Raw genomic sequence first — 21337 nt, 5'->3', positions numbered from 1 at the left:
GGGTCCTCTCCTTTCCCGGGGGCTCCACGTCCCCTCTCGCATCCCAGAGTCAACACTGCATTTAGGCTGGCTGCAAATGGGGGGGAAGGAGGCAGCTGGAGAGCTGGTGTTTTACCTTGCCGTCCGGGACCGTATCGTCAAAGATTCCTTCGAGAGATTTCTTTACTGAATCAACTCCTTCACCAAACACCTGAGGAACAACAAGAGCGACTCTGCTTTAAAACGTGAACGCGCCTCTGCAGCATCTGCAGCACACACTAAGGGGAGAACAGTGTATCTAACATCCAGCATGGAAATCAAACTGAAAAATAAAAGTATTCATCTCAAAACACAGAAAAGGAAAATATCAGCTTGTTAAAAGGGAAGAGGGGGGTGAAGGACAAGCTGGTGATGGGGTACCATACTGAAAGATTAGAGGCCAGTTCTGCTTAGTGGTTTGTCACTGACTTACTTGGTGGAGCTGGACAAATTTTATCTCCTTTTGTGCTCAGCTTCCCCACCTGTAAAGTGGGGGAAATGAACGCTTCTCCACCTCTGCTAAGGCTGAGAAATCAGAAGAAGGGCTCCGCTTCTGGCTGGTTTTGTAATAAACCAGCTTCCAAAAACTACTTCGCAAACATTCAAGTACCGCAAGTCAGTGTAACCCTTCTCTAATGAAATAAGAGCTGGTAACCCAGCACGAGCCAGAGAGCCAAAATCAACAGGACTCTATGCAGGAGGAACGACAGAATGGGAATATTTACAGGATCCACTCCAAATCAGCACAGGACTGCATCAGACAGGCAAACAGGGTTGTTACTGCAGCAGAAGCTTATAATTAAAACTGAAAAGTTAAGTTTTATAGCTCCACATCAGCACAGCTTTATGATCAAGTTGCCGGGTTTGGCTGTTAACTATTCTGTACCTAAAACGAAGCAGGGACCATGCAGGATGGGAGAAGCTCACTGCCCTTTAGGGATTTACAGTTTACTGCTTCAGCTTGGCAATACTTTGCATGCTACTACACACAAGCAGGGGAAATGTGTTTAGGCACTACATTTAGACATTCTGCTACTTTCACAAAACTTTACTTTTTCTTTGACTCTCTCCAGTATGACTTTTCTTTAACCTGGAACAAAATCCCTTTTCACGCCTGTGCTTATTGAGGAGTGAGGGGGTTAAGGGTGGGGGCGGGGGGAGGAAGCGTGAAGAATGCATTTATCACCACTGAAAGAAAAAAAGGGGTGAGTTCAGGAAAAAAAACAGGTCTGAAGACACAGCACGGGCAGGATCCTAGCTCAGGACAAGGGATTGCACTTGATTTGGGGAAAATAAGTACAAAGCAACAAGGATGCCACAGCACCAGTGCAAAGAATTGGGAATGTGCTCACAGAGGCATCTGCTGCTTCCCAGCAAAACCCTGAGCTTTTGCTCAGCCACTAAATATTAGGTGAACTTTTAACGTCTCACTAAAAACAAGCTAAACAATTTTGCAGCATTCATCCTCTGCTAAACAAAACAAACACCCACTGCTGCTTTAACAGAAGGAAGATGAAATCACAGGGCACAGAACAACATGTGTCCCAAGCCTTTCTCCCCTCAAAAAGTGAAAGAAGAGAAAGAAAAGCAAAGCCTACATTTCCTGCAATTAGATGAGGTATGGCTCTCAAAAATTGAAAGCTATAATTAGGGATGTTTGGAAAGAATAACAGGGAAGCACCTTCCTACCACACTGAAACACGTTTTCTAGAGAAAGATCTGGGCAGTGACTGGGTGGAAACGTTTCAGCTTTTGCTTTTTTAAAAATCTGAAGCAAAACAGGGACTGTCCCTACTAAATGCAAAGCTTTTTGTTACTTCAGGAAGTTTCCCCCAAACTCAGCTACACTTAAACTATTCTAGAAACTCATAATTTTAATTTAAAGAAACAAACAAGTCTGCACTTTTTTTTTCCTTCCAAAGTTTTATCTGTTTTACACTGCTGCTTTGTTACTCCTGAGTTTAGGGAAAGTACCTCCAGCAAAAGCAGAAGCAGCAGAAATGCAACAACAGTAGAAATGCAACCAATTCAGCTAAAGAAGGTGTGAACTCCAAACCTTGTTTGATAGGAGCACTGCTGTATACTTATCTGTAATTACAGTCACTGATTTTTGAAGAAGATGTGGAATGAGATGACTATACGTCATGAAAGATTAAACAGGCAAGGTTAAGGTTGAACGTGTAAGCGCTTGATGCAAGTGACTCTTTGCATGAGCTGCATTCTGCACACTAACAAATAAGCCTTGAAAATAACAATATCACAAACTTCCACACACTTACCTGATTAATGCTTGGCCTCCCTTGCTTTTTCTTCGAGGTAGTATCCAGCCCCCAAAGAGAAGAAAACCTGCTTCTCCGTTTACTGGCAGATCTGGACATGGCCTGCGTCCTTCTCCTCACTCCGGACTCCCCTGTGCGAGCTGCCACCTGTCAACGCCACATGGTTTTAAAATCAAAGGTCGCAGCATCCCACCGCACCATGGCTTACATAATCTAACAAACAGTGGAATCTGGTTTGAAAAATAAGGCAAATACTATGGCAACAATGTGCACTCACAACAGGGACAATGGTGATGCTGCCAGGCTACTTCCTTCTCACTGCAATTTAACTCACTTATTCCAACATCAAACATAAAGAATTAAAATGCACAGTACCACCCCCTCATTTTTTGGCATTTAATCTGAGATATTTTGAAGCAGCCTAATCATCACAGAGCAAAGCCTCAGCACCAGTGAAGGGTTTGGGTTTTTTTCTTTTGTTTTTCTAACAAGGTTTCAAAGCTGGACACACAAAACTTGAGATTTCCAAATTTATCTGTTGCTTCTGAAAAGCCGGGTCTTTCTCTTTGCTCTTTCCTGTGGAAGCACTCTGGGCATCCTGGAACTGACTCATAACTGCTACAAGGCCAGACAAAGACTTGCAAATAGGTCAAGGTATTTAAAACCTACACTTCCTTAACGATAGCAACATTTGATGGAGTGAGCAAAACACAGGAAGAAACGAAGTGAGCCGAAATGACCCTTTCGATTAGAGCACTGTTAACTGCTTGGGTACTTGAAAAATGGCCTGTGGCAACCCCTTTGGAGCAAAAAGATATTTGCCTTTACTGAGACGAAATATTTGGGGAGCGTTCACCAAACGAGGAAGCTGTGGTAGAAATTAGTGCAACATTAGTCAGAGGTGAAGAGTTTAGGCCAAAGTTTAGGCAGATTTCACATGTGGAGGTGGCCTCAGGAGAGCGAGCTCCTCTCCTGCGAAAAAGGGAGTGGTAGGAGACAGCAGGTATGAACGGGAGCGTAAGGCAAAGTCAGCCAGACAGACAGACAGACCCACCCTGCCGACTTGGCCGTATGCTCCTGGAACACCTTTGTACTGAATTCCCACAGCCGAAACTAGCAAAATGTGACTGTCATTTGGCAACCCCAGCGGGAACACCCGAATCTCTGAGTGATGCCCCAAGCTATGGAGCTGAGAAACTGGTTGTTTGGGTGCAGCAGATACAAAAAACGCATATAAAGACAGGACAAACAGAAGGCTGGCTTGTGTACCCAGGGAACCGTCGCTGTATGAATAATGGTGATTCTCCTGGGAAACGTGGAGAAATCAAGGAAAAGGAGAACTGAAACACTACTGCAAGCGTCTCCATTTCCACAGCCTGGACTTGTGAGACGTTTCTTAGCTGTACCTGGGACGTTTGTGCAGAGGCACCTGGGAGACAGCACATCCTCTGACTAATGTACTGAGGAATATCTTCAGGAGAGCTAGGGATGCCATGCTATCACCATGCAGCACCCAGCTCGAGTCTGAGACTCACTGCACCATCTCCACGCTATTGAGGGCAAAGGAGGACACGAGAGTTTGCTTAACGGAGAAGAAAGCACGTGTAACACAACATATTCAAAACATATTTTTTTTCACTTGGCTCTCAAGAGACACCAGCATGAAGAGGCAGACTGTTTTTCAGGCTAACGCTCAGTGCTTTGCTGGATGCAAAAAAATAAGCATAAATGCAAATTACAGCCCGTCACTTAAAAAAAAAAATATAAATCCACCAGCAATTATCAGGATGATGACGCTAATCTTTTCATATATAAAAGAATAAAAACGCCCCTGACTGAATTACAGCTCTGGATTCAATTGAAGGGTACAGCTGACATCTACAAGACAACAGTGGAGCTCAGCTATTTCTGTGAAGCTCCAGGAGTCCAAGCCGAAACTACAGGAACTTGATTTAAATTCATTAAAAAAACACCAGTTTGCAATACATTTCCCTGTATTTTTAAGAGCTGGGTTGTTACATTATTTAAATTTAAACAACCATTTTAAACATTATTTGCCACACCATAAGCAGCAGAGAAGAACATTTCCCCTCCCTTGTGGAGCATCAGGTGTTGATCACCGGAGACCGGATATTAGACTAATTGGTCAGTAGTTTCATCCATATGGCAGAAGGCAAGCCGTGCCGGGAAGGTCTAAGCCAACACGTGCTGAGGGCCTCAGAAAGACTCCCATTGATTTCACAGGACTTTTGGATCAAGCCCATGTACACGGACATTAGAGATGAGCCTGCTCTTGTAACAGGAAGATCTGTTTATAGAAAGCATGTTTATAGTGCAGATCTGGAAATTCAAAATCACATGTGTAGGGCAAACATGGTTCTTCCACTTCCATAAGGCTATGGCTTGCAAGCATCTGCTTTTTAATCCATATCCAGGACACACATCCCTTTCAGGAAGCAGAATATTCTGCACACTAAGGTATGGGCTCACCCCCAGGCACAGACTGCTGTTTGTCGACGTGATCTCTGCATTGGACACGTGAAGCGATTTGCACGTTGGCAAAGATGACCCCTGGCCTCTGTTCAAACTTACCAGTGCATGAAACGATGAGACTGAAAAGATTCCAAGACGGCCCATCGCAACTTTCGTTGGACGGCTGGCAAAAGCAAGCAGTCTTTTAGGGTTTGGGAGCTCCCCTCCTTGGAGACTAGCCAAGTAACAGCGGTACCGAAATAGGTCCATCTGGAACTGTTCAAGATTTTGCTCCCAAACGAAGATCTGTGTACAGTGAAGATTGAGGAGCAAGATGCACAAGAAGAGAAGGGGAGAGGAGGAAGAACAGGGTGGTAACTACCTTGAAAAAATTCTACTGTTCCCAGTAACACACCTTTTTCACCAATGCTGATCTCACTCAAGAAACCTTGATTCCCTTTCCTTCCCACTCTCCCCTACCTTCCCAACCTCAAAAAGGACACAAATAATAAAAAAGTTTTCATTAGATGGAAAACAACATTTTTTACGTTCATGGCAGAAGTCTTCTCCTGGGACAACTGCTCCTTTGATATAATGATAATTAATAGGATTAAAATTTCATTTTTAATTTTCTTGGTATTGCAGGATTCTCTTTTAGGCAGTCCCTTAAGAGGCTTATTTCATGCATCAAGGGCATCTGAGAAAAAAGAAGACCAAACCCCACCAAATTCCACATACAGAATGCCCTGAATCAGCAGCCACAGCATCAGCGTTGCTGTAAGCTCCATCAATGGAGCTTGCCATACTTGAAAAAGTGTAGTACACTGGGGATAATTAATCTTATCAGTGGAAGAGCACTATAATCAGCCTATGTAAGGACTTATTTAAATAATTCAAATTGCTGATAGGAAACAGTTTCAAAGCATTTAGAAAAACTCTGTTACGTAGAGTATCACTCTGCCCTCTCACTGTGACTGACAGCCTTTGAGTGGAGCCCTTTCAACAGAGGTGAGCAGCTCCCCCCTCTCTACCCCCTTCTCACAGGCTTCCAGGGGGTATGAAATCTCTTTAGCTTGGCGCACTAGGGCCCCGGCCGCTCCCTACGGTTTGCATTACAGGCGCGTTTGGCAGCCGTGGTAAAAGAGCTACAAACTAATGAAGCAGGAGCCATATGTTAGTTTCCTAAAATAAGGTGCCGCTGCAGCAGCGGGAGAGACATCTGCTCTAGGCTCTCTGTTTCTGAAACGCAAATACGTTGTCCACTTGAAGTCAGAAGGAGTGGTCCCGAGGGGCAGCCAGGGCTGCAGCCATGAGGTCAAGGCAGGCCCTTGTAACAAGCAGAAACCAGGGATGGCTTCTTCAGCCCATCTGCCAGCAGAAGAACCAGCCTCTTCCATGCTTAAGACAACAGCAACAGCAGCGTTTGTTGGTCTATGACCAGCTCTTCCCTAAGGCATCCTGCTGCCATGGCCTGGTAGCCTCTTCACTCCCCTAAAGTCCTCACTCAACCTCTGAGCAGCTAGCCAAATCCCTTGCATGAAGGCCAGGAGAAAGACAGCCACTGCTGTACCTTAGTGCACGTTGTTTGGAGAAACGGTGCAACTAGGGCAGCCAGCACAGCTCTCCTGCCAACACATGTCCCGCCTGCTCTGGTGAGCTCTGCCAGCGCACACACACAGCACAGTGGGAGCAGACAGAGGTACTGCTAATCAGAAGAAGGCCTTAAATATTTGCTAGGGGCTTATTTCACATAAGCAAGCGAGATTACTTGATCCAGTATGGTCTTCTTCTTCTTGGAGTCTGTTACTGAGGACAGCTGCATTTCACCCATTTTCTTCATCTTCTCATCCATATCAATCTTCTGCTCCAGCTTTTTAATCTCTGTTTTCAGGAGCTTGACGGTGTCCTCTTTGTGATGCTGCCTTGCCACCGCGGTTGCACAAGCTGAATGGATTGCCGTGATCCAGTTCTCCAGTTCGGTCTGGCTAGAGGTCTGAAGAGAGGGAAAGAGGGGGAAAAGAAGTCAGGATCCTCTTTAAAATTGATTGGAGATTAACAAATGCAATTCCAAGGAGTTTCCTTTCCCTTTGATCTGAAGATTCAAAGCCTTAAATCCACTTATGAGAGAAGTGATAAAAACCCCATCATTCTTAAGCAGGCCATTTTTAACTCAGCACTAGGCATTCAGCACTTAGAATTACACCTATATCTGTGCTTTGCAGCTGTACAGTGTTTCCCAGCAAGGTCTCAGGAATTACCTTCCTTGTTGAATGCAATGCTGCCATAATTTGTAGCTCAATATTTAATGATGTTTTCTAAACTCCCAGTTCCTTAAGGCTGGGAATGCACTAGCCTCTGTGCTCCTCACAGTATGGAGAGCTTTTTTGGCATGCAACAGTTAGTAATAAATTAATTGCATAAAACGTGACCATGATATCTATGAGTAGCTTTATTATGATGCATAGGCAAACAAGCTTTCCACTTCTGAAGGTCCCAAAGCACTCTGAAGACAACCCTGTTATCATTAAAGGCAGGCTCATTGTAATTTTTATGGCTCTGGTACTGTCCCTTCCCAAGCATGTGTGTGACAGTTCGGGAAAAGGGAACACTTCCCCTCCCTCGAAGTGTTCAAGGCCAGGCTGGATGAGGCTTTGAGCAACAGGTATCCCTGCCCATGGCAGGGGGGTTGGAACTAGATGATCTTTAAAGTCCCTTCCAATTCAAACCATTCCATGATTCTACGATTCTATGAGATATTAGGCTGGGGCATGGGACATGAGTACATTTTTCTGGAAGAGCACTATTCTGATTAGAGGCTTTTGACACAGAAAGAATAATATTTCAAAGCGTTCCTTTTCCAGACTTTCAAAATAAAAAGTAAATCTTCTTAGCCTTCTTACTAAACTTCATTCCTTTTTACAGTAGGTTGTAAAACAAAATTTACAGCCAACTCAGGGTTGCAGCGGACTTTCTCTGAGTGTCAGCCTTTAGCAGTAATCACACTGGTATTTGGCTCATGGCTGAAAAAGTAGCGAAGTGCCAATCCACCTTGTTCTAATTAAACTTTCTGATGATACCTGATCTATTAATAGACAGCACAGTACGACTTCTCCAGTTGCTAGCATAGATGAAGAAGGTCATCCTCACTGCTCTCCTGGCGGTCACAACTAACAGCAAAGGACGTGGCTTACTGAAGCCAAGGAGAGATTCCCACACAAGCCCAAGTCTGGAAATCACATATGCACAGGCTGGACTTCAGGCTGATGCTCCCAAAACTTCTGTGGTACTGAAGCAGGTGAAACACACATGTCGCAGAATGACATTGCTTTCCTTAGTTCAGGTTAGAAGTCCTAAGCAGAAGATAGGGTCTACACTGGAAAGATCAATCTCTTACTCCCAGTTTTCTTGTCTTCAGTTGGCACTGTACAAAGTGTATTGCTTAAACTGGTCAGGCTCCCTTCCCAGGTAATATTATTAACAAGCTCTCATTCATAGACAGGGGCTTACAATGACTTATCGCCACTGCTGAGACATGTTGAGCCCCCCTTGCTGAGGAATTTCTGCTGAAAATAGAGAAATTATTTGCAGAATGGGAGACACTTTGCCTACAGTCAGGTGGTGAAACCTAGCCCCCAGTAGAGAAGAGTGTAGCACTGGACTTACAATGAGATTGTATGTTTTGTTAATTCCTAGCAAAATCGTAACAGCAAGAAGTCATATTTTTATCTTATTCAATTTTAAAATATTATCTGTATACCATTAGATTCAGTTTTCAGTTTCCTAGGGAGAGGGAAGGAAAAAAAGAATCTGGAATGGATTTTAGGAGATGAAGACTCTTCTGGTAGATGAGTAGGCAAGGGGAATCACTCTGCTTCTCAACAGAAAGGACCACATAAACAAGCTACAAACATCTGATCGTGTATGTGGTGTCACAAGTCGCTCTGAGCTCCTGGAAAATGCATGTGACATCTGCAAGTAATGGATTTGTGTAGGCACAATAAGAACTGACTGAGCAAGGAATCATCGTGTAGGAGGTATGTGATGTCTCTAGGTGCAATGCAGTGGGAAGGCTTGTTACAAGATGTCCAATATCTGTACGCATTACAAAGCCACCCTATTTTTCTCCCTAAGTACACAGTCTCCACAGGACAGAAATAGTCTTCTGCAGGTCTGTGGTTTGTTCTCGTCAAAACCGCTACTACAGCACTGTGTTATGTGTGGATGGATGTGTATGACATGAGCAGTTAAGTAACACTGCTGAACAGCCATACACGTGTGTCAGCTGCTCTGAGCACAGCCGAGCAAGCCCCACAGCACAGTTACTCGCACATTACTTCCACCACTGCAGCTGGTCTCCTTCCCTTCTCCCCAAATTCATCCCTTCTTTCTCTTCTGCTTCGCTAGCGATGCATGGGTTCTATGGCAGAAGGGACACATCAAGGAAAAAATTCTGCAAGGCAATATAAATGACTGTTTTTCATTTGAAAAGGCTCATTTTTGCTTTTACCCACAAAGTTACATGAAAGTCTACCCATGGCATAATGACACAGGGCTTTTAATGAACAAGGCCCTGTGTTGCCACAAAAGAAATGTACTGAATGTGACCTTTTCAGTATTTAGCATCCACTGGCATTAATTTTATGAGAATGAAGGTTTTTCCTTAGAAAACTGCATGGAAAAGATTTTACAGCTCATATGAGTAGATCAATTGGAGGTGGTGCTCCACAACCTTTCAAGCACACACTGAGACCATAAGCACCACAGTTACCTCCTGGATGAAGCTCTCCAGGTGGCAAAATACATGTACCCTGCCCAGGAAAGGCATGAAGTAGAAAGGGGCAGTGCAGTATTACACTATCAGCTGAGGAAAAATCAGACTGAGGTGGCAGAGAAGCTAGTCTGCAAAAAAATGATCTTTTTTTCAGTATGCAATCAGATACTCAGTCTCTTCAAGATGTAAGCCAGCACCACTTCCTTTGAGTCAGTAAGGCTTTTTTATTTTGCACTAGTTTGAGAATCTAGCCCCTTGTTTAGGACAGCTGCAAGGACCTACAAGACAGTGTAATTTTAAAGATTTGCTCTGGAGTACAGGGGAGTGATGATGTGGGGGCACATCCCACCACAGAGTAGCTTCTGGTTTAAGAAGGCAAGAAACTTGGAATACATTGTCACTGGAAAGGGAAATAAATAAGGGATTCCTCCGGTGAAGAAAACTGAATCAAAAGAGGAGGAAATGGCACCACCTCAGCACAGGCTGGCAATTACAAATAAAAGAGTGTCATACCTTGATTACTGACAACTTGCAATAAGAAAGTGGAATGCCAACCTAAAAATCACTCAGGGAAGCAGCAGTTACCGAAATACATGAAACGCATCAGCTAATGTATGGTCTTTGATATAAGTACTGGATTCTTTTTAAACGTACACTGTGAAATTCAGACATTTCTATTTTCTGATTAAAAAAACTAAATATGTACTTTCAGTCTCCTCTCAGGCAACAGCAAGATGTTGACTAAGCTCTGCATGAACAAGGGGCAACTGGATTCTGCAGCGCCATTGGGAGAGCACCTGGAGGTCCAAGTACCCCCTTGCTCTTCAAACTCCTCTTGGTCTTGTAAACCGCTTGAGCCTCTCCACAAGATCCCATCTTTGATACACCTCTCTTTTGAGATGCAGATAGTATTACAGTACATACAATGCACTACTGTATGTCCTATATGGTAACTGGCCTCGTCTGTGTGTTATAAGTGCACTGTCAAACCATGCAAAATTTGCAGTTTTTACAGGGATGTAAGAATATTTCTTAATTCTTACTTTGTTCCAACCATCTACACAAAGAGGGTCTGGTCGGTCAAAAAAAACAGCAGATCTGACAGTGATTCACACGTGGTGGTGGGTCTCTTGAGTGGCATTTACTGAATATATCGTGTCCTTCCTCTAGTGCTGCCAGAGGAAAATCCCAAACCTACTGGAGTCAGCAGGATTTTTCCATTGATCTCAACCAGAACTAAGACTTCCTCCTTGGTCGGAGACAGAAAGAGAACAACTTTGTAAAACCCTTGAACCGGACCAACCTGAAAGAGGAAAGCGTCCCCAAGGGAGTTGCTGAGACAGAAGACAAAGTCCTTCTTGGGGTGTTCAGGCACTGCTTGCACTATGCTGTTTTCCACCCAGACAGCGTGCTTCGGGATGCTGTTGTGGTCAATGCCAGATCTGCCATCAGTCTCATAAAAAAACAACGTGCATCCTAAAAGAGACAATTGTATATTAGCAAGCAACACATTTAAACGCAACGGCTGCCCTGCATCTATTCAGCGCTAATACTTGGGACTATAAATCATCCGTAAAACTGTCACAGGGATAAGGGAGGATTTGCCAGGGCCTGTTCAGGTTTTCAGCCCCACAGCGGAGAGCACCAGCACCAGCCCAGTTTTTAACCTGACAAGGTGGTGGTTTCTACGCCATGGGGGCACACCACGAGCTGTACAGTACCTCAAGCCGTGCCCCAGTGGGCCATTTTGTTCACCCTAGGATTGCTAAAACAGAGACACAGACACGAGCTGAGAAAGTCACGGGCAGTAAAATACAGCCCCAGATGAGAAACATCATTATAAGTCCCAAAGTGGGGGTCCTCCACAGCCACCCCGTCCCAGCGAGGGGACCAAAAGGAAGATGCAGGCGTGAGAGCGTGTCTGCCCTGGCGGTGCCGGACAGCTGCTGGTCCTGCCGAGCAGACAGGCCCCCAGGCAAACGTCCATGGCCCTGCCCCAGCCTCCTGCAGCTGCTAGCTGCTGCAGTCCCTGCAAGGCAAAGATCAAGCAATTTAATTACTGGATGCAGATGAGTAACTGGAAGAAAAATGGACTGGAATGAGCTGTGCTCGCTGAAAGACTGATGTACAAAAAAACCCAACAAACAAACAAACAAAAAGCATAAACCAAATCCTTATTCCACTATAACGTTTCAGCTCTGACTCATGGCAATATGGCCCAAAACAAAAACGCATTTTAGCTGGGGACAGCAAACAACCTGCTTGGTTTTACAAAATAATCTTTACAATTCTCTGGGGGGAAAAAAAAAGGTATAGCAAGTCTGCAATTTGGGAGAGTCCAAAAAAAGGGTCTCCTTCTCTCCCACCTTCCCACATTATCTACAGTTGTTTTAAACTAAAACTGGCAGATTGTTTCTCTGCCACTGGAACCAGCCCTCCCAGTGCAAAGGGATGCCCTGTTACCCAGCCTCTCAGAAAACTATTTGCAGCCAAACAATAGCAGCTGTTAACTTCAAAGCCTCGTTTAAACACTAACATTATTAAGGCACAGCAATCTAAGAAGCAAACACTTCACTTGAGTCAAAGCACTTTAAAATAACATTGCCTCCGTGCTCATCCTCCCCCTTTTTCCTCCCAGATGGCCCTTTGTTTGCCTGCTCCTCACAGCGAGACCTTCCTGCCACAAGGCCCCCCTCCCAGGAGATTAGGGCTCCCCTCTGCCCCTGACTCCTCCCTCTCTCCTGTTTCATTTCCCCATTCTCTCTAACCACTCCAAGGAAGAGCTGGCACCCAACTTTGCTGTTGGTCTTAAAACAGTGCTGCAAATTAAAAAAAGAAAAAAGTACTCTAAAAAAAGCACTCTGTGGGGAGGACAGGGCTTTAACTATACTGAGCTTTTTGGTAATCCCACCTACAGCAGGAGACATGGCTCTGCCTCCCCTGGCTCACAGACGAGGCGGGTCATGGCAGAGGATAGCGAGGCCAGTCCCAAAACCCTGCAAGCATTGCTTCCCATTTTACTGCTGATGCAACCACATGAAGATTAATTAGAGGTCGCTTTAGGAGGCCAGCTCCTGAGTTTCGCTGCTCCATTAACGTTTATGTGCATTTATAAGCACTCAGACCCCGAATGGGGCTGGAGCATGCTCCTAGTAGGAACTGCAAAAATTCAGAGAGAAAAGGGTCTGTGCCCCGGGCAGCTGAGGAGGCCAGCAGGGCGGCTGGGTGCCGACGGCTGCCCACCGCAAGATGGGTGACGCAGCCACAGCCAACGTCTCCCAAGTCACAAGCCAACCTCGATGACCAAACCATGGCTTCCTGTCCACACCACAAATGTGTTGCAACTCACTGGGTGTTCATACTCATGAAGCACATCTCAAGAGAAGGAGAGGCCAACGGCACTAAGCACGAGAGTTACAAGAGGAATGCACACAAACACAGATCCCTTCTTTGAATGCACGCCGGTGTCATCACTAGCAAACTCCCACTGTCATGTGCCTGTGGCTGCACACAGGTATTTAGTTTGTCAGCAAGCCATAGACATGCTTCTTAAAGGAAACACCCAGTGCTTGGAGAAGCCACCCTAGGTGGTGCCAGCAGGACTCGAAGCAGGGTATGAACCCCATGTCAGTGCAGCACAGTCACATGTCTTGGACTACACATACGCCATAATGTGAGCACATCAACAACCATCAAATAAACCTCCCCTCTGAAAAACATCAGGACCTCTTCCTCATACTTGATATTAATTATACTGAAGTTCACAGCAGCTTTTGTTAAGGGTCTAGGCTATTCTGCAGCAATACACAACCCACAGGACACCGCGGACGCCCATCTGGATAAACCCTTGCACGCTTGTTCTGTACCTTTCAGGGAAACCCAGTAGTGCTTCCATTTCCTGCGCGTGGCCGACTCCACTTTCTTGTTCTTTTTGTGCACCAGGAAGTTTTTCACTGCCAGAGCACCAGCTTTCCGTACTGTGCCCTGGGCGGCCGTCAGGAGAATGTCGGACTGCCCTGGGGAGCTAAGGGTGCCACTGCTCTGCTCGTCGCTGAGGGCAGAGCCAGCCTCCTCCAGGTTCTCGCTGTTGGTGGTGCTCATCTCCAGCTCCCGGCGGAAGTTCTCGTACACACCCTGGCGAAGCCCGTCGCCCGTCGAGCTGCTCCCGCTGTCGCTGCCGATGAAAGCCCGACTGGCTGGTGGGGAGTAACTTGAGTTGGTAGCATTGGAGCGTCTAGAAAGGAGGTCGGTGTCGGTGGCTGCTCCCTCGATCCCACTGTCGGTGAACTCACTCCCCTCACCTGCATTGACGTCCTAGTTGCAAGAGAAAAACAGCGTGAGATGAAGAGCCTGGCCGAGCCTGGCCTTCTGGAGACACTGACAACCCGCAACGCCCAAGTGGCACCACATTTCTTCACACCCCCATTTCGTCTGGCACTGGAAATCCCTCATTTCTTTTTCTTCTGAAGACGAACAACTGGAAGAAAAGGTAGGCTAGGCAGAACTTCCAGCACAGTTTAGGCAAGACCAGTCACACGCGCACGATTTCAGGTGGTGCTTCTACAGCCTTAGGATTTTGGAATATAAGACACAGCATCATCTGTTTACATTAAGCTAAGTTAACAGTGCTAAAGGTTTTGCAAAAGGAGAACATATGGTAGCAAAAACTGGCAGTGTCAAGAAAAGCAGCCATCAACCTACGCATTTTGAAAAGAAAACATTGATATTGTACATTCACACCTACAGTTGAAGATACATTTTAGACATCCCAAGATTGTCATTTGCAAATTATATAACTAAAAAGGTACTTTCTTTTTTTCCTAAGAAGTTAATGTATTTGAGATTATTTCTGTTTTGTGTCACTTCTACACCACAAACCCTAATGATGGGCCAGAATCCCATGGTGATAGATCCTGCCAAAATACCACAACAACAGAAGACCCCTCCTGGTCCCCAAGAACTTGAAGAGTTCAGAAGAGACAAGAATATGGCCAGGTTGAGCAAGACAGGAAACAACACGACCGAATTCAGGTTTCGAAGGCTTAGTGGCTCAGCTTGCCCCCTGCAACAAGGCCAGTGCCCAAAGGGGGCTAACCATTACCATCTCAGCACTCAAAGGCATCTGTGGCAGTTTTTGAAGGAGGACAGATAGAGGCCAAGCCCTGTAGGTGGAGAGAAATATCTTGTCTTAGATACTCGAGAGAAGAGTGAGCCAGGGAAGAAGATGCAAAGAGGTGAGAAATATGGCCAAAACAACAGGAATTTCAGCCTCTACCTCTCCTGCAAGAGCAGCTGGTGCTTGATTTACAAGTTCAAAAAAAATGAGGAGACTGTGAGAAGAGGTGGCAGAATGCAGTATTTATTTTGAGAGAAAATAAGCTTCTGGGTGTTGGTTCAAGCACCAGTTTTCTAGTCATCCAAGAGCAGCTCTGCGGAAACCGAGAAACCCTCCACTGAGCTCTGTTTGAAACCTTCCTCCTGTGGAGCAAGAGCTGGATGAGGAAACCTTAGGGGGAGGGGAGGAGTGTTGCTGAATTTGACTAACTTTTAAGGCATTAATTTGTAACGGATGGGCTCGTTCTTTATAAACGCTACCTCTCAAGGGAGACTTGGAGTCCAGCTGGAAGAATAAGCACTTCCTTCCCCGCTCAATGAGCACAGTTACCCTAGTCAGTCTGGTTATTTAATGCAACACATAGTGATAGACAAGCTGCTCTGGACAGGCCAATATTCCTCTACTCCCACCACATGTGAATGAGCTGAGCAGGGCTTCCTGTAAGTGCAGTCATCTACCCATACAGAGCAGTTTTCACAACCACACGTTTCTTCCTGCTGTTCCAATACACTTGTTTTTTGGAAGCCAATTATCTTCCCATCTCTTGCAGCACAAGGAGGGGTATCAGGAGAGGGGAACTGGTGCTGCTCAGAAACCAGTGTTTACAAAACACTGCCGCAAGCGAGTTTTTGCACTCCATCACGAAAAGCTGGATGGTGCAACTTGTGATGACAGCGCTCCATCTGAGACCCCATGTGTCAGGGAGCCAGGACTGGCACGGCCGCTCGACACTTACATGCCCGAGGCACTGCTTCTCTGCCAACACAAGCTACATCAGCATAAAACCGGACCACCAAAGAACTGAACCAGATCCCCTGTGTTCACTGGGATAGTTATTCCCACAGGATGACTGGGGTTTGCATTTGTTTTCTGGGGCCTTCTTCCTCCATAATTTTTTTTAAAGGGAAAAAGTGTGTCACTCATATAGCATAAACAAATCTGCATTCTGCAGTGAACATTACATAATGGTGGCAACAGAAATTATTTGAGGTTCTGAGATTTTTATTTTAGGTTAATGACTTAATAAATATACAATCTGTCTCATAATTATTTTATCCAGGCAATACAAAAAGTATAGAGTCAATTCCAAAATTTTAGCTGATGTAACTTTTAGGAAGCCTGTCTTATGCTTTAACTAGAATTAGTCGGTTTAAAAAAATAAAGAGCTACTAAAACAGACCACCAACTTGAGGGAGATAGGATTTGTAATTTTGCCAGCCAGTGTATGCACAAAACTTTCTTGGTGCTTTTTAGCAGATGGAGTATTTTTTCAAAAACAGAAGTGCACCCAGAGATGTTCAAGCACAGCGCTGCAATGCAGGCTCTCCAGGTTCCTCGTGCTCAGTGTGACACAGCCTTCTTCTTGTGTAACCTTGATGAGACACAGCATTAATTGCCTCGGTTTCCCCATCCATAAATGGGGATTATACTCCGTAACTGATACACGGGCATAACAACTTACTATTTATAAAAAAATGAAATGATAGAAAACTTGGAGTGAATGTTATATACACTCATGAGCTTAAATTGTAGCACATTTTGCAAACATCTTTATAATCATTACCACAATGCAAATGATAGCCCGGATGGGTCAAAATATCTTTTCAGCATAATGTTGCAGCCCTGCCGCTAATCTCCCTCTGCTCCCTGCACTCCCTTTTCCTCTCTTAAATAGCCCATATCAAAGACTTCTTGCCAACCGATGCAAGCCCCTTGGTAGGAGGAGGGTCTGAGCATACAAAGGTCAGAATGGTTCAAAACCTACAGCCTGCTAACATTGTTCACGCTCATGGATTATGAAATGTGGCATTGAGTGAGCTTAGCACTTTCGGAAGTCTGCTGTATGAGAAGTTCAGTCTCGGGGTTAGTAGGGTTAAGAGCATTCATTGCACAGGTCCCTGACTTGAGTTCCTGCTGCAATGTCGGCTCGTTCTCATCGGACGGTATGAAAAGCTCTCAAGAAGCAGCCAGCATCTGCTCTGGTTGTCTCACAGTGCTATAATCCGCACACTGAAGGGCATTCAATTAAGAGTTCAGCAGAAAATACGAGGTTTAGTATTGTGCTTCTGTAGCAACATGCTGAGGCTGAAGGGGTAACACTCCCAAGCCAAGCAACAAACCATAGCAGGCCTTGATGAACACATCACTGGGGGCACAGAAATACTCCTGCGAATTTTCAAACGAGGATGCTGAAAATTAAGCATCCCAGCTCACACCATGAGCAGCATAGCTCTCCGCTGATGAGATCGATGTGGATACATGGGCCCCTAGCTTTGGTGTCCAGCTTCAAAGTACATACTGACATGGCCACCACAGCCTACTGCCCAGAAGCAAAGCGAACATTGTGTAACCTTGATGAGAGCTATTTAAAAATTACTCATGTTTCCTGCTCAGGTTCTCAAAGAGCCCCGTAGGCGACAGCAACGTCTCTCTCCTCCGAGGAAGACTTATTACCATCCCAGGTTCATGATGGGATGAGCCACAGAGGCTTGCTAACGAAACAGGCATCTCACTCCTCGGCAGAAGGGGTTCCCGGGCAAAGACTCCTGAGGCCGAGAGTGAACTACAGACATGGCTCAGCCTTCACCCCTCTGACTCCTGCCCAGCGTCCCTGTGGCTCTCCACCAGGATGCTGATGGCATGTGCCAGTCACATTGTGGGAGCTGGGAGACAGCTGAAGACTGCAGAATGCACTTTTCTGAAGCCCACAGTTTTGGACATTATACGCACATTATAACAAATCACCAGCACATTACTCTGGACTTGTAATTGGTATCATCAAGGGGCTCTGGTTTTATTTCACTGGTTAAAAACCCCAAAAGTTTCATTCAGCTCTGTGGAAGATTCAGGACACTGCACCTCATATTTTGCACCTCGCCAGAGATCTTGTGTTACGTATTTTCAGGCTGGCAAACAGCTGTATCCACACAGAGGAATATTTTTGCCTGGAGAGACCATCCCAGGAACCAAATGCAAGACCAGAACTAAAATCTGTGCTGCCCCGCTTAGCCTTCCCACTGGTGTTTACCTAGCTTCAGGCCTGGGAGGACAAGAGGGCAAAGCAAGAGGGAGGTGGAAATCATTAAATTGGTCACACCAAGTAGAAAGCATGTAGCAAAGAAAAGAAAGCGTATTTCCTCCAAGACAGAGAGATAGGGGAAGTTGTGGGAATAGCAGTTCTTGGCATTTTACAAACACAACAGGTCTGAGTCCATAGAGACAACAAACTGAATAAACAGGGGGCTTTGTCCCTTCGATTTAAGACTGCTCTGTGGGAAGCAGGGAGAAAGTCGCATAAAGACCACTGGCTGAAGAAGGGAACTAAACAGGCTCTAGTGACTGTGCTGCACTGCATGCCTTGATGGGGAGGCGGTAAGTAGTAGCACAGCTTCCTCCAGGATCTGGGATCCCTGCTGCTGCTGAAGATGACGGAGGAGCGACACCATTTCTTAGACTGGCAGTGTTACCATATCGGTGGTAAACATCCAGGGTTTATGAAAGGCGGTTCAGCAGACAGTAATGGAGGGAAAGAGGAGGAAAAGGTGAATGCCTGACGCCAGAGAGATACACCACAGAATGAGAAACCAGAGACTGACTGAATAGTACCGTTGTTACCAAAAACAATGCAGTGAGGCCCAGCAAGCAGGCCACGTGCCAGGACAGCTACAACAGCCCTAATAGCATTCAAGCATAATGAAGTGGAATTATCACAGCCCCATCAAATGCAGAGAACAATTTAACTGATGAACCAATTGGGTAAAATATTAGTGAAAATATTAGCAAACCACTTAAATATATTGGGTTTCCTCACATGAACACTGGGTTTCATGCAAAGCAAGCCAGCGGGGAATAAAACTGTAATGCAAGCTACATCAAGCTAATGTACTTGGTGCTGTAGCTTTTGCATACTCATGTGATACTCATACCTCTATATGTCTGCTACAGCCACGTTTGTTAAAAAACTCTTGCCAGATTTAGAAGATATACAGAACAAAACCTTTTGCTTTAGAAAAAATGTCTACCTTCAGCTAGCAAAAATCAGGCGAAAAGTTTTGGGGCAGGTTCCAAGTGTCCTTGTCCCCTTGTTGAACATATTTGGTACTGGCCTCTGCTAGCAAGAGACCACTGGATGGGCTAAGCCTTGCCCAACTCTCTGGCTCATGACTGGACACATTCAGAGCGCTTGCAATAACGATGCGCTTATCAAACTTCCCACCAACAGCCCTGTTACAGACACTATTAAAATGGCTTGGTGAATCACTTTCTCCTGCTTGACTGACAGCAGTGATTCATGGGCACTTTAGGCACATGGGACTGATTTAGTAGGAAAACTTACTTCCCTAATAGAAACAGTTCCTTATATGGCTAATACTTCTTTGTAAATTAACCATTAGATTAAAAGTACTCGGTAGTAAAAGGTGACCGAGTGGGTTTTTTTCTTGGAAGGGGCTCCCTCCAAGAGAATGCATATCCTCTGTTCCCCATCCTGTTTAGCAACAGAGCAATAAGGTGTTTACATTCAGCAACAGCCTGAAATTGCACATAACCTGTCTGGTTGCTAGTTAGACAAGCACCACAGAATACATTTAAAATAGATGGGTAAGCAGCCTGATGGTTTGCATACTTTTATGTGCCTGGTGTCTCTTTGAAGCTCCTATGTAGAAAAAGATTGGCCTGATAAGTGTTTTTCCTTTCTTTTCAGTACTGACATCATTTGATGGTCAAGGTGGTCTGTTAAGATATGACTTGCTCCAAACCAAAATGAAATCCTTTTTCCAGAGTAACTTGAACACCTGGTAATGAATGCATTAGAAGATTTATCTGTCTTGAAAAGAGTCAAAACAGTCCAAGAAGCAAAGATAAATCATAAATTGCAATTGAAACGTGAGTGGGAGAAATGGTTTTAAAGCTGCAATGGAGAAACACAAAAGCAACTCCATAGCTTGTTCTGTCTGGGAGGAATACAGTTTTGAAGACTGTTATAAACGTACTGAATTGTGTCCACATAACTCACTGTAAAGTCAGAGGGATTATAATAATGACATGAAGGAGACCTGCTACTGCAGCAATGAACAAAGCCCCTCAACCAGATGCTGGGAGTTGATACAAAAGAAGGTTTTGAAGGTATCAACAGGCCTGTGTACAGCAGGACAGTCTTATATGAGAATGAGCCAGGATGTACCAGACTGACAGCAGGCTTTGGAGGACTAAACTGACAGCTACAAACCAACACAGGCCAACTGCAGTTTTCTGTTGGATTGGTTGGGTCTTGTTTACACCTCCTAGGAGGGCTCCCAAGTTGAGTGAGGCACAGTTACAAGCCAACTGCAATTTGTATGTGGATACCAGACTGAGATGCTGGGTTTGTTACCTTTGGGAATTCAAAGAGATCGGATACCGATATGTACAAGCAGCTTTGGTTCCTACTTCTGTGCACTCACCGCACTGGTGCAACAGTTCTTCAGATGTCTGAAAGAATCGAAATTAAAAAAAAAACCCAAACCCTTACATGTGTTATTAAAGCTGCTCAGAGTGGTTTAATAAGCAAGCAGGTTTTGGCCATGGTTCTCTGAAATCAGATTTACTCCCAACAAAAAAGGTACTAGCCCAAACCTCTAGATATTTCTCCTAGCAGTAATCTTCACTCTTATTATGAAAGGATGAATCACAGTCACAGGTTTCTGGGCAATAATCCCTGGGAAAGTCTTAAGGCATGGATTTCAATGGATTTTGGTTCCAGGATTCCTTTGTGAACTTGTCTTGGTGAATGCTGTACAGTGTAATTTGGCACCTTGGAAAGACAGACAAGGTACTGGGTGCCAGGCACCCAGAAAATACTTGAATATGGGAAGGAGATGTGCATCCACTTTGCTCCTGTGGAACAGCCAGGTAGCAAACAGCAATGTATCAAGCATCCATCAACCCCATTTCCTTTGCAGGCAACTCTGACATATCTATGGCTGTTACCTCAGTATTACACTTGGCTCCTTCACTCCGTGTTAAGCTATCACGTTAGCTTGGTGCCTCTAACACAGGGGCTGGGAACATTTTTGGTTCACTGACTCCCCAGACATTTTCCAGCTAATATGTGGGCCCTTCCAGAAAGATCATCTCTGTAGACACCATGCTTCCCAAAGGAGCCTGGTTTTCTTACCTGACTTAGATGCCTTAAAGGCAAATTATGGACCCACAGGGACTCCTGCAGCAGTCAGGAAAGTACAACCCTGGAGCACTTGTCAGCTGTGAGACAGACAGTGTTGAAAATGAAACTGTCCCCCATAAAGCTGCAGGGAAATACATGGGACAGCTTTACCCTTCTCTCCAAGGTACTGTGCGGAGCTCTTTACTGACTCAGGAGAGTTGTGGCATCAGTTTGTGATCTGTTCATGTTCAGAAAGTTAGTTTTGCATCCCTAAGAGCTAAAGTATTGGGTAAAGGGAAGGGGGAGGATGTTTTGATTTT

The 21337-nt window shown here is 45.1% G+C and overlaps 1 protein-coding gene across 3 annotated transcripts in view; it reads right to left on the bottom strand.

The window, feature by feature from the left end:
* TIAM1 (TIAM Rac1 associated GEF 1) overlaps positions 1–21337 on the bottom strand; it is an 84136-nt gene that overhangs the window by 54040 nt on the left and 8759 nt on the right. For 2 of the 3 annotated variants that reach the window (XM_050896017.1, XM_050896008.1), the window contains exons 2-7: positions 13407–13854; positions 10844–11016; positions 6538–6762; positions 4890–5075; positions 2298–2444; positions 116–190 (exon numbers count right to left, since the gene is read on the bottom strand). In XM_050896017.1, coding sequence (XP_050751974.1) covers positions 116–190; positions 2298–2444; positions 4890–5075; positions 6538–6762; positions 10844–11016; positions 13407–13854 — 1254 coding nt within the window. The remainder of the gene's footprint in view (positions 1–115; positions 191–2297; positions 2445–4889; positions 5076–6537; positions 6763–10843; positions 11017–13406; positions 13855–21337) is intronic. The other variant, XM_050896000.1, reaches the window with a different exon arrangement.

Source organism: Gymnogyps californianus, chromosome 1 (assembly GCF_018139145.2).
Source record: "Gymnogyps californianus isolate 813 chromosome 1, ASM1813914v2, whole genome shotgun sequence".
Taxonomy (NCBI): domain Eukaryota; kingdom Metazoa; phylum Chordata; class Aves; order Accipitriformes; family Cathartidae; genus Gymnogyps; species Gymnogyps californianus.
Note: the sequence above shows the minus strand (reverse complement) of the source record. Positions and strands in the feature narration are given on the sequence as shown.